This window comes from Diabrotica undecimpunctata, chromosome 5 (assembly GCF_040954645.1).
Source record: "Diabrotica undecimpunctata isolate CICGRU chromosome 5, icDiaUnde3, whole genome shotgun sequence".
In the NCBI taxonomy this organism is placed as follows: domain Eukaryota; kingdom Metazoa; phylum Arthropoda; class Insecta; order Coleoptera; family Chrysomelidae; genus Diabrotica; species Diabrotica undecimpunctata.
In genome coordinates, this window is record NC_092807.1 from 32,591,460 (window position 1) to 32,604,841 (window position 13,382).

The window sequence follows — 13,382 nt, forward strand, 5'->3', positions numbered from 1 at the left end:
ATTTTCAATTTGTTTTTTGATGATGAAGTCATCAATTTGGTTACCGAATACACTAACATCTACACAGGACAAAGAAATCTTTTGAACGACATTACTCAAAATGAGATTCGATGTTTTATAGGCAATCTTGTATTGAGTGGTTATGTGGTTGTGCCGAAAAGGTACATGTACTGGGAAAATCGTGACGATTCGCACAACGCAATGGTGGTAGCTGCTATATCTAGGGATAGATTTTCCCACATAATGAAAGTTTTGCATGTTTGCAATAACTTGTCATTAGATAAATTTGATAGATTTGCCAAGATGCGACCCCTGTTCGACGTAAAAAACAAAAAATTTATACAATTTTCCCCTTTAGAACAACATCACAGCATAGATGAGTCAATGGTTCCGTATTTTGGTCGCCATCCCACAAAACAATTCATCAGGGGAAAACCAATCCGTTGGGGGTACAAAATGTGGGTAGGAGCCCTTCGTCTGGGATACATAGTTTGGTTTTCTCCTTACCAAGGTAATTCCACTGCAATACCTGAACAATATAAAGTCCTTGGATTGGGTGCATTAGTAGTTCTATCCTATGCAGACAGATTGAATGAAGTATGGCCTCAAAGGGATTCCATCTTATTTTTGATAATTTTACTTCTATTCATTTACTGCATGAGCTAAAACAAAGAGGCATATTTGGTACAGGCACTGTAAGGGAAAATCGCACCATGAAATGCCCTTTACCCTGTTCATCTATTATGAAAAAAACTGAACGTGGTAAATACGAGTATCGTCTTGATAAAAATACAGGAATAGTGGTTTGCCGCTGGCATGATAATAATATCGTTTCTATTGCTTCCAATTTTGTACCAGTAATGTCTTGCTTCTCTGTAAAGAGATTTTCACAAGCAGAGAAAAAACATATTCAAGTTCCTCAACCAAATATTGTTAGAATATACAATAACTTCATGGGTGGCGTTGATCGCAATGACCAGAACATCAGTTTATATCGAGTGTCCATAAGAGGAAAGAAATGGTATTTTCCCCTTTTTGCTCATTGCGTTGATATGGCTATTCAAAATGCGTGGCAGATTCACAAAACTCAAGACGGTAAACTGGATCAACTTGAAATTAGAAGATCTATTGCAACTAATATTTTGGAAACTTTTAAAAAAGAAACAAAACGCGGACCTTCTAAGCGGAATTCGAATTCGGTAGCCAATTCAAGATATGACGGTATTAACCACTTGGTTCTTTATCAAGAAAAGCAATCGCGATGTGGATATTGTTACAAAAAATCTAGTTTTTGTGTGAAAAGTGCAAAATACCTTTACATCCAAAATTTTGTTTTAAATCCTTTCATTCTTTGTAAATTGATACTAATAAAATATATATGATATCTGGTACCGTATATTACTACCGTCCTTTTAAAAGAACATGTCAAAACTTGACAGGTATCGTCATAAAAAAATATATGATTGTGTTTTTTGGTTTCATATGCTATAATTTCCATGAAAATTCGAAATTAATTCAAAATGTTAACAATAAAAGTTTCAGTAATATCTGGGTTAATCTTTAATGAAGCGCTTTTGACAGGACATGCGCTTGTGCTGCGGCGTGCATAAGAGGGAGAAACTTAGGCAAGGAAATAGAGAGGACAGGTAAAGTTTGTTTAGCAGAAAATGGTTGACTTCAATTAGTGCGGTCGTAAATTTTATTAAATTCATCTGACTTGGCCCATTGTTAAGACCGATCCGGAGCGATAAGCAAAGGAAGTAGACAGAGTTGGTCTTTTGACAATTAACACTGACTAGACGGTACTCCTATAATAAAGCAAAGGATCCACAAAATTTACAATAATTACGACGACAAAAACAAAAAAAAAACGGGTGTAAAATATATTGCTTTGCCTTATATACCCGAAATTAATGTTTTCAAATGAGTTTTAAAATAAGAACCGTTTTTTTTTAATCGTAACATTTGTAGATTTGATAACAGTATCACTCCACACATAGTTCTGTTTTGCTATCGCTATCCTCATCTAAATTAATTATGATCGGTTCGATTATATTATGATCTACATTCTACATGAACATATGGATTTTCTTTACTTATTATGTATTGGACTGAATTTCTCCAACTACTTGGAAGAATATCATTGACACATTTTCTGATTAACTCTACAACAGTACTACTTAACCTTGGAGAAATATTTTGTGACCTCACGCATATGTTCTACAAGATTAAACATACACTAATAGGGTGAAAGCCACAGTACTGTATGTCCCATTTCCTTCGCCAATGTATTACAAACATATACTTTTTTTTATAGAAAATGCTTTTAAAACTTCTTAAAGGTCTTGTTTGGTGTAACATTCTTCAAAATACATATCATTTGTCTCCATGTAATCTTGAATTTCCAATTTAGTATTATTCGAGTTTGGAGTCTTACTTAGTGTGCGGCTGTGATAGCTTGCATTGTCTATTACTATTACGCTATTCTGAGGAATGTTTGACTGTAATGTAAAAGATTATTTTTGAACCATTCTTCAAAAAGTTCTGCCGTTGAATCTTTATAGTAGTCGAGGCAGGAGTCTTTAATATTTTTTGTAGAAAGCCACAGGGTATTTGGAACCCAACCATTTTCTGATCCAGCATGTAAAATCGTTATTCGTTTCCCTTTATTTGACGGAGCTTTTGTCTTACATTTACCGGAGGAATCGGCAAATCCTTTAGGTCACGTTGAATGTGTGTCAAACCATGTCTCGTCGAGGTAAATTATCGGACGATTTTCAGAACGGAATTTTCTTATCAAAGTTATATACTCGTAACGCCATTTTTGTAATTTATGAGATTCCATAATTACTTGTCTTTTGTTAATTATACGATATCGAAAGCCCATACTTTTCAAAATTTTCCATAAGCTGGTAAGGCTACAGCTTATTTGGGTTTCGTCAACATTGAGCCGTTGCTTCAGAGCTCTTAATATAGGTATGCGTTGCTCTTCGTACATGGTATAGACTTTTCGACGTATCAAGTCCTTATCGGCTTCGGTCCGTTGGTGGAACTGGAACTTTTACGTTTTTTTTTCGTTTCTATGGGATTTGATGTAATTCTTATTACTGTGGTCAGAGGTATTTTCGTCAAATTGCATATTTCACTCGTAGTGGAAGTTGTGTGAAGTCCTCTTTTAAGTAAGGTACTGTATATAGTTTTTACAATTTATTTTGCATCGACAGATAAATGTTTCTTCTTTATCGAAACACTAGAAAAAGCCCCATTATTATTATCCCACGGACGCCACATAATGATAGAAAACGTAATGATTAAAATGAGTAATACTACTTAATACTTTCCGTGATACATAAAGACAAACAAATTTTACAAGAACTCGTATTTAAATACTGGTTGGTGTTCAGTTCCATAATCTGGTTATATAAATACCTGAAAACCATTTAAAAGGTGATTAGCAAACCCGTCGCGCACTACCATCGAATTCGAAAAACCCTCTTATCAGTACAATCAGAAAGAAGGAGCGCCTTCTCTCATCATCCTTCATCCTCTACGCAGCATCAATCTGGAGTGAGGCGATAGAGATACCGACCTACAAAGGGCTTATGATACGAGTAGACAGAACAAGTATGTTGCAAGTAGCATGCGCCTACAGGACTGTATTTTCGGCGGCTTTGTGGACTATCACGGGTTGCGCCAGAATGTGGCACATGTGGCCAGAATGAATGACGGACGGTGGACACAAAAATTAAAGTGTGGAGACCACGAGCTGACAGAAGAAGCAGCTATACGATGGACAGACGACGTCAAAAGAATCACTGGGAATTGGCTGCAGGAAGCTCAAGACCGACAGACCTGAAAGAAATTAGGCGAGGCCTATGTTCAACTTTGGACGCAGAAGGCTGAATGATGATGATCATCAACCTCGATTTCTATGATTATCTCAAGAATATGTCTCACTGTAGAAATGGGGTCGGTTTGTTAATTTATTATATCGAAAGCAGCAATAGTATGCAGCTCCAATGTTTTTACTGTGTCCATGGGTCAAGCCAAATTTTTTCAATCCATGTATTTGACTTACATATTGCAAGAGATAATGAGGTACGACGCTTTCCACAGATGGAAGCACAAAATACCCAAACAACAAATAGTAGAATAAAATCATAATACCAGAGAGAAAATCAACAATCACACCAGAGAGAAAACAAAACACCAGAGAGAAAACACTTCAAAAAACAACAACAACGCACAATGAAGATAGTTCGTAGCTCATAACCCTCGTGGACAATCGCAACGTACAGCGTGGACCCAGTTAATTTTAAGTAGATCATTTATTATATTAATATGCACTAATTCTGATTTTATGTTTCAGTCATTCTACAAAAAAAATCCAAAAAACAACAAAAAACGGCTTCGGCCACCAACAAAATAAAAAAAAACTACTAACAAAAACCGGCGCAAGCCACAAAAAAAATATTAACGAAAAACACTAAAAACTCGGGCATGTAGGGCCCAACCCCTTGAGCACCAAGTCGCTGAACTGAGCCTAGCTCAGAGCGGAGACTTGAGGCCCAAGTAAGCAATTTTAGTTTGCGAATAAGCCACATTAAGGATAATAATAAGGAATATAGCGACAATGCGCTGTCCTGAGTTTTGAATTCGGTTAGGAAACCATGTTGGGGTTCTATTACCCAGGATCTCAACATGAAGAGCATTTGGCTGATAGTTGTGCCCCTATCGCGCATCAGAGTGCTATAGGGGAGAAAGGGATGGTCTGGAGCATTGGAGCGCGGTGGAGTGACTCCTGTTTTTACTCGAGTTAATACACCTCGCTCCAATGAATTATTACACCCGAACGTAATTCTTAGGGTTGAACATTTCTCACATTTGTTTTTTGTACTGCAACTTGTTAATGTTCAAAAGTAGGAATAACAAATTTATTGTTTTTAAAATATAATGACCTTACTAGAGGTGCTCTAAATATCACTACCCTGTGATTCAGCTGTGATTAGTAAATAACAATCACGAGCTGTGATTTTGGTCTTATTCTATGTCTGTAGTTCTTCGCTAAAACGTGATATATTACGATCACGTTCTCGTCTCCGCGGCAAAGTTGTGAAATGAGAGACGTGTAACAGGATAATAAGGAACGAGATAGAGGTAGTCGGCGCATTGGTGGTATTCTGAAGTCTCTTTCTAATGAGGAATGCAAAGGCAAAGATAATATTATATCGTCATTGGAAAAATATGATTAGTGTAATATTAGTACGTAAACAAATATTTAAAAAAAATGAAAAGGGTATATAGAATTTCAATTTATTGGGTTTGTGCAACTCATCGTATTTGTATCGATATTCAATAATTTTTATTCTCATACATTTTAAAAATGCCACCAGCGCCAAATAAAAAAAGAAAAGTTTTAACATAACATACGCATACGGCTATTTCGTTGCATCACAGGTAAAAATCACAATGAATAAAAAATCACGATTACAGTTTTACCTGTGATTGCAGAATCACAGTTTAGCCCATCAGTAGAACTTACTACTATTGGGTCGAGAATACATCTCGCTAAATTGGCAAAGTAAGGCTAGAGGGAAATCTATATTTGTTTTCACTGTCCATCAATAAGAAGATCCTATAATTTCATCTCTTTTGTTTAGTACTATTAAATGCTATGGACACGTTAAAATATTACCTAATTTGTACACACTTACTTTAAAAGGTACATTGTTTATTACAATGCACTCTACTTCATTTTCTTCAAAGGGTTTGCTTAAGGTTACTACAATATTAGGCCTAAATCTTAAAATAGTTGCTTCAAGATCTTCAGTTAGTTCTCCTTCGGGAACCTGATTGCGTAACCATTCTACACTTTTTGAATTTGTTAATAAATACTGAGCCTGGTTTGCAAAGGAGAGTTGATGACGAGATCCTGGAAATTGTTTCAAACGATAAGAACGTATTTAGTATACTTTGTTTAAATAGCAGTTTTTTTGTTAGACATATAACATTTGTCACTTAATGATATAATAGGAACTAGGTTCTCAATTATCTCAAAGAAACTGAGGGAGAAAGAGTATACTAAAGAAACTAAAGAAACACTCAATTGTCAGGCAGCTTCTTTCTAGACAAGTCAATTTCTCTCCTAAAAAAAGTATGATTCAAAGATTGACCCTATCATCAAAATAGGATCTAAATTAATAATAAAAGTTTAAATTGGACACTTCGAAACAAAAAGATTCACAAAAGGACTAGAGATGGATTTCTATGGACAACAGAAACAAGTATGGCACTCAATAAGACAACAAAGAAGCGAAATGAAAGAACTAGTTGAAATAGAACACATACAAGAGGATACATGGGTGGCCTTTCTGACAGAAATGTTTAAAAAACAAAACGAAGAACCTTTACCAGAAATGCCAAATATAATGACTGAGGAAAAGACCGAAATCTTCCAAAACGATGTGAAAGAAGGAATAACAAATTAAAAAACCAGGAGTCACCAGGAGCAGATCAAATACCAAATGAACTCCTAAAATATGGAGGTGATCATCTTGTACAACAACTGCAACTTCTTATTAATAAAATAATCACCACGAACAGAATACCAGATGAATGGAGGAGAGCGATCATGGTGATGTTCTTCAAAAAAGGAGATAAGAAAGACCCCAATAATTATCGAGCAATAAATCTATTAAATACAACACTCAAATTGACAACAAGAATAATAGCGACAAAAATAAGCGAACGAATATCTCTGCAAGAGGAACAGCAAGGATTTCGGACAGGAAGATCATGCACGGATGCAGTTTTTGTAATAAGACAAATAAAAGAAAAGTCGCGGGAATACAAAAAACCAGCATATATATGTGTCTGATAGATTTGAAGAAAGCGTTTGATAGAGTAAGAATTCTGGACGCGATACATTTATTATATGAAAAGGGAATATCACTGGATTTAGTAAAAACCATTGAGAATATATATAAAGATAACATAGCTATGGTAAGATGTAAAGGAAAACTATCGCAACCTATCAAATATGAAACTGGCATTAGACAAGGAGATTCGCTGAGCCCATTAATATTTAATCTGATAATGGATGAAATCATAAAGAAAGTTAAAAAAATAAGAGGATATAGAATGGGAGAAAAGGAAATAAGGATAATATGCTACGTCGACGACGCCATAATAACAGCCGAAAATGAAGATGACCTACAAAGATTAATTAAAGAATTCGAAGATACGGCGCTCATATACAACATGGAGATCTCAACAGAGAAAACTAAAGCGATAGTGATATCAGCGGAACCGAGAAGATGTAAACTAGTCGTAAGTAACAAAATAATAGAACAAGTGATGGAAACTGAATGCTTGGGAATAAAACTGTCAAGCTACGAAAAAGTGGAAGAAGAAGTACAAAAACAAGTGAACATGGCAAACAGAGCAGCAGGATGTCTCAACAACACACTCTGGAGAAACAAATACCTCACAACGGAAACGAAAACCAGGATATATAAATCAACAATAGACCGATAATGACGTACACAGCGGAAACAAGAGCAGATACGGCGAAAACACAAAGACTACTGGAAACAAAAGAAATGAAGGAAAAATATCAAACCAAACTCTAAGAGACAGAGTAAGAAGTGAGGAGGAGTAAGATGTGATGAGGAAATAAACGCGTGGACCAAAAGAAGAAAAGTGGAATGGAATCAACACATTGAAAGAATGACAGAAAATAGAATAGCAAGAGACAAATCGCCAAATGGAAGTAGATCATTGGGACGACCGAGGAAAAGATGGTCAGATAACGTCAATTGAGGCTAAAAACCGAAGTAAAACAGGCATTTTGGCTATTTATAAAGTAGGAAGAAGAAGAAGACTTTTATTGTTGAGACCATTTCACCATCATGCAGGGTAGGGTCGATGGCAAAAAGAGAATGGGTAGAAAGAGGAAGTTATGGCTGCGAAATATTCGAGACCGGACAAACATGACTGTAGACGAATTATTCCACGTTGCAAAAGACAGAGAAACTTTAAGAAATATGGTCGCTAACCTCCGTTAATGGGGACGGCATAGGAAGAAGAAGAAGAAATTGGACACAATTTTAACTATTTTGATGATAAGGTCATTAGACCCAAATAGAGCTATTCAAGCCTCGTCTGTCAAGACACACTCGTTCCAAATAAGTAGCGGATTTATTGCTTTAGTGTGAGCACAGAATAAATAACAATCAGAATGCCCACTCTCAGATGCCGCCTTTGAAGTGTGTCAGCACGCGATCGCCATTTTTTAAACGGAAACATAGACTCGGATTGAGACATTTGTGACAAGCTACGACAGAACTGTAATTTAAATTTTTAGAGATTAATAATTTAGTAAATTTGAAATAAGTTAATATATTCTTCAACTAAAAGTACGAATAAAACAGTGCATAGTATGTCTATGGTTGCCGTAAATAAATTAAACCGGGTTAATTTTTCTATACACACCAGTTAAAATTTCACTGAACAGCATTGGTTCTGTTTGAAACATGGCTGATTCCGTTTGCACGAACGAGATGCGCGTACTTATCTTGACAAGCAGAGTGGGCATTCTGATTGTTTATTATTCTGTGGTATGAGTGTATGTATATGTGTGTATGTGTGTGTGTGTGTGTGTGTGTGTGTGTGTGTGTGTGTGTGTGTGTGTGTGTGTGTGTGTGTGTGTGTGTGTGTTTGTGCGAGTGCGTGTGCGTGTGCGTGTGCATGTGCGGGTCTGCTTATGAGTGTGCGTGTTGGTTGTGCGTGTGGGTGTGCGTGTGTGTGTGTGAGTATGTTCGGGTGGGTGTGGGTGTGGGTGTGGGTGTGAGTGTGGGTGTGCGTGTTGGTGTGCGTGTGGGCGTGCGTGTGTGTGTGTAAGTACAGTTGGGGTAAACTGCATGAACTTAAGCATTCTATAAAATATTACCTTCTTCTTTTGGTTCATATTGTCTTAACAATCTTAATCCAGATATTCCAAGATTTTCCGACAGCCAGTCGGATACTTCATCTCCACAGTCCCATCCTACTACACGGTCTCCACAAACTTTACTTTGACATAAATATGTTTGTTCTTTATTCTTCGCTTCATCGATATCAATTTCCATGCTCGATTTATCTGAAATAAAATAATCTTTATTAATATTTACAGGTTTGTCACTCTACCTGATTACGTCTATCTGTCAGTCTGTTCGCGAAACTTATCAATTCTGGCAAACTATACAGCCGATTTTTGGACGGTACCGACGTATCATTTTTTAATATTTCAATTTCATTTTCAATTTAAAATATTTCAATTTATAAGATCTATTCTCGATAATATCAAAAAACCCCAAAAATCTTTCTGTTATCTGACCAATTTTGTTAACAAAACCGATTGTTAAACTACACTGTGATTTTCAGATAATATCAGTTTTGAAATTTAATTTTTGCATTATTTTTGAAAAAACCGAGAGCACTCCTTCTATTGTTTTTATTATGATCTTGGATTTCCTGATCGCGTTTAATTGCAAAATTAAAAATTTCTTTAATATTACCCATATTTGAAGAATTATGGCTCTCATCCCTACCGCAAAAGTTCTAGTTTTTCTAAAATAATCGTTGTAATGCTGTCAATAGTTTGCTTATTTTTTCTAACCTTTTTACACCTAAGCGTTTGCTTAAATGTTCTGTCGAAGATTCATGTTTTTTGACACCAGCTGATAAATTTTTCAAATCTGAGTATCTCTGACTCACCGAAACATTCTGCTTCAAATTTGAAAGCAGTAGACAAAACAAACAAAAAAGTGAATTTCTAAAATAACTACTGCAAAACAATTTATGGTTTTCATACGCTATTGTTTTAAACGATCTTGAAAATGGTCTATTCTTCTTATCTGTGGATAAAATTTGTAAATTTGGCAAAGGCCGGCCCATTACAGTAATTTCTAATATTTTTTGATTTTGGCGCCTTGAAAAAGGCATTTCACTCAAACTGCATAATATAATATTTAATACCCCGAGGCCCGAATAAAGCCGAATGCGCGCGATTTTATCGCCTTTAGAAAGAGCTGGACTAGCCGTGCTGCTTGGGTTGCTCCTGCCTAAGCGTAAGACAGAGAGAAATATAGATGTTTATTCTAATCTAAGGCGAAAATTTGAAGCGCCTCTTTACTACGAGGGCCACAAAATAATTACTTCGGAGAGAATGAACTAAAATTTCGGAGAGAATATAAAAAGATAGCTTTTTTTATTTTAAATAGGTATTTATAAATCACAATTTTGAAATAAGCAATTTATAATAATAAATAATTTATTATTGTACATTTAGAGAGGTTAGGCGGCGCCTTCCTTGCCTGCCCCTGAGACACACATAGGTATAGCATTCATAATATTAAACTTACCGTTATAGTTTAATTTTAAAGTATTCTTTTTCAGATTTATGCTAGGTCTTATCAAACACAACTTCTTATTTTGTTTCTGCGTGAGACAAACATCCGATGAGTTGACAATCATCCATTCTCTGTCAAATTTAAATCCTTTTTTAGTGACGATCCAATTTGTTTTAACTACAAATGCTCCACAGGATTTTACTGGGTACAGAATGATTTGATCTAAAATAGCTTTGGCGCTTTCAGTATTATGTGTCAGTTGATTAATTGGTTTGTCATTCGTATTCGGTAATACTTTAACAGGAATTTCTAAAATAATAATAAACACAATCGTTAAATAAATATTGGTACAAATATAGTAGCATTTATATATTAATGTCACAATGTTGCCCTATTTATTTTTTTTATTTAGCGTATGGTTTACACCACAGAATAGGTAGTTAAATTAACATTTATACGTTACTAGTGACTTTGCCCTCCGAATTAATAACGAAGACGATGTGCAGTGCCCTTTCGGTAGTCTCTTTGTTTGTTTTTTCTATCTGTATATATTCGTTATATCCTCCCCTATTATTTGATATGTCGCCTTTTAGGATTCGATCAGTTGTTTATTTTGTACTCAACCTAAGGCCTTCTGTAACTCAATAAATCAAAATTTGTCTTAAGGTAAATCTATTTTTATCCATAGTTCCCTATGATATGTGGTATGTCGTTTTAACACGTTGCATGCTAATTACGTCTATGAGCGTCAAGATATCTATGTTTTAAGATACCTATGTTTTGTATTGTCTACCATAAATACCCTCGTGTATAAAAGTTTACTTTTTGAAAGAGCTTGTAGAGGAAACTATCTGCTAACCTATTTATCAAGCGGTTCTCAAAAACATTTTCTACCTTTCCTTCTACTACCGATAGTTCCATAGTTCCCGTTCTTATGGCTAACGTAATTTAGGTATTCTCGCTTTACTTTTTTTTTAGTAGATGTTCCATGGACTGGTCTTACATATGATTTTTTTTTGCCTTCTTGTAGAAGATATTTTTTTTTTAGATGATAATGCAGGAAACAAATGTTTATGCCGAATAGTTATTTTTATCCGGTGCTGCAGAACATTCACGTATAAATCAATGGAAGTCTGTGTCTGTTAACGAAATTAAAACATTTTTTAGACTTACATTGCATATGAGAACATAGAAAACCAATAGAATCCAGGACTACTGGAATACCGATCCTCTTTTTCAATTGAAATGTTTCCATAATAATATGAGCCGAGAGAAAAAATCTATCCTTTGATGAAACTGTGGTATTGCGGCGTGGTAGATTATCTTTTCAAATATATATGAAAAGCAAACGTCACAAATACGGACTTAAATTGTATGTGTTGGCAGAACTCAACGGCTTAGGGCTTTGTATGAAATTATACAGGACGTTATGACTCTGCAGGTGGAAAAGGCCACTCTGAAAAAGTAGTTTTAGAACTAATGCGAGATAAACTTAACGTTGGGCATTCTCTTTTTATAGATAATTTTTATGGAAGTGTTGATTAAGCAAAAACACTTTAACAAAACAATACCTTCTGCACAGGAACTTTAATTTCCAAGAGAAAAGGTAACCCTAACAAAGTTTTAGAAGCTAAACTAGCACAAGGACAGACAGTAGGGCAATACTAAGATGGCATTTTAGTGGGAAAGTGGAGAGATAAAAGAGAAGTTATGTACATATCCACGGAATTTAAAAATGATCTTATCGAAACTAAAAACAAAAGAAACCAAATAAAAATAAAACCCCTACCTATATCCAAATATAATGGGTTTATGAGTGGTGTTGATCGCAAATATCAAATGCTCGATTACTATCCATGTGAGCGAAAGACGCTCAGATAGTATAAAAAAAAGGTATTCACATATTTCAAGTTTTGTTATTAAATTCCTATTATTTATACAAAAGTTATACTCCATACACTGCTAGAAAAATAAATTTATATGAATATCGTTTAGAAATGATCAGACATCTTTTAAAAAATTCTGAAATAGTATTTGTTACTCCAGCATACAAACAACAACAAATAACAGACAAGCACAACGTTTCAAAAAGTTTAAATGTTGATAGTAAAGGTCGGATAAAGAGAAAAATATGTAAGGTATGTTAAATGAATAATTTAAGAAAAGACACGATATTTGAGTGCAGATTCTGTCCTAAAAAAACCTGGCCTTCGTGTTGGAAATTGTTTTGTACAGTTTCATAATAATAATAAAACTTTGTAATTAATTAAGACACGTTACCTTAATTACTTTTCCATCTTTTATGCAATAATTGATGCGTTTTGATGTTGCTTTTAAAAAGTTGATCTTTGTTATACAAAATTTATATGGTTTGACCATAATAGTATTTTCTTTTATCTAGGGCTTCTATATATATATATATATATATATATATATATATATATATATATATATATATATATATATATATATATCGGTTTCAAAACGTCTTGCGTCGTTGTCCGATGCCTAATTTCCACGAATTTCTATATTCTTTTGATTAATGATGAACCATTTCTTTTATAGCAAATAAACGAGGCTTTGAGTAAACCTTTAAATTAAAAGCAACTGAATGATAAATACTAACCTGACTCATTACCATTAAAGTATTTGGAGTAAAATAGGTTTAAATAGGTTTCCTTTAGGTATTTATAACTGGACGGTATTTTTTGTACTATTGGTTGTGATACAAAACAATCTTCAATAAGTTTTAAAAATTGGTCGGCATCTCTTTTGGTGGACATGTAACCAAATGATATTCTAATAGTTCCTGTAGGGTAACAATCGATAAGATCTCGCTGATCTCCACAAACATGACCTGCCTGAAAAATAAATAAATAAAACGTAAACAAAATCGAAAAAACGTATTCGATTTGATGTAGAAAATGGACTTACATCGGAAGTGATATTAACTTTGATATCTGACAGGAAGCTAGCTTAACCCATTAACGC

The 13,382-nt window shown here is 34.6% G+C and overlaps 1 protein-coding gene across 2 annotated transcripts in view; it reads right to left on the reverse strand.

The window, feature by feature from the left end:
• mal (molybdenum cofactor sulfurase) overlaps positions 1–13,382 on the reverse strand; it is a 73,715-nt gene that overhangs the window by 3,142 nt on the left and 57,191 nt on the right. For both annotated transcript variants that reach the window (XM_072531865.1, XM_072531864.1), the window contains 4 exons: positions 13,018–13,252; positions 10,404–10,700; positions 8,951–9,139; positions 5,715–5,932 (listed from right to left, as the gene is read on the reverse strand). In XM_072531865.1, the coding sequence (XP_072387966.1) occupies positions 5,715–5,932; positions 8,951–9,139; positions 10,404–10,700; positions 13,018–13,252 (939 nt within the window). The remainder of the gene's footprint in view (positions 1–5,714; positions 5,933–8,950; positions 9,140–10,403; positions 10,701–13,017; positions 13,253–13,382) is intronic.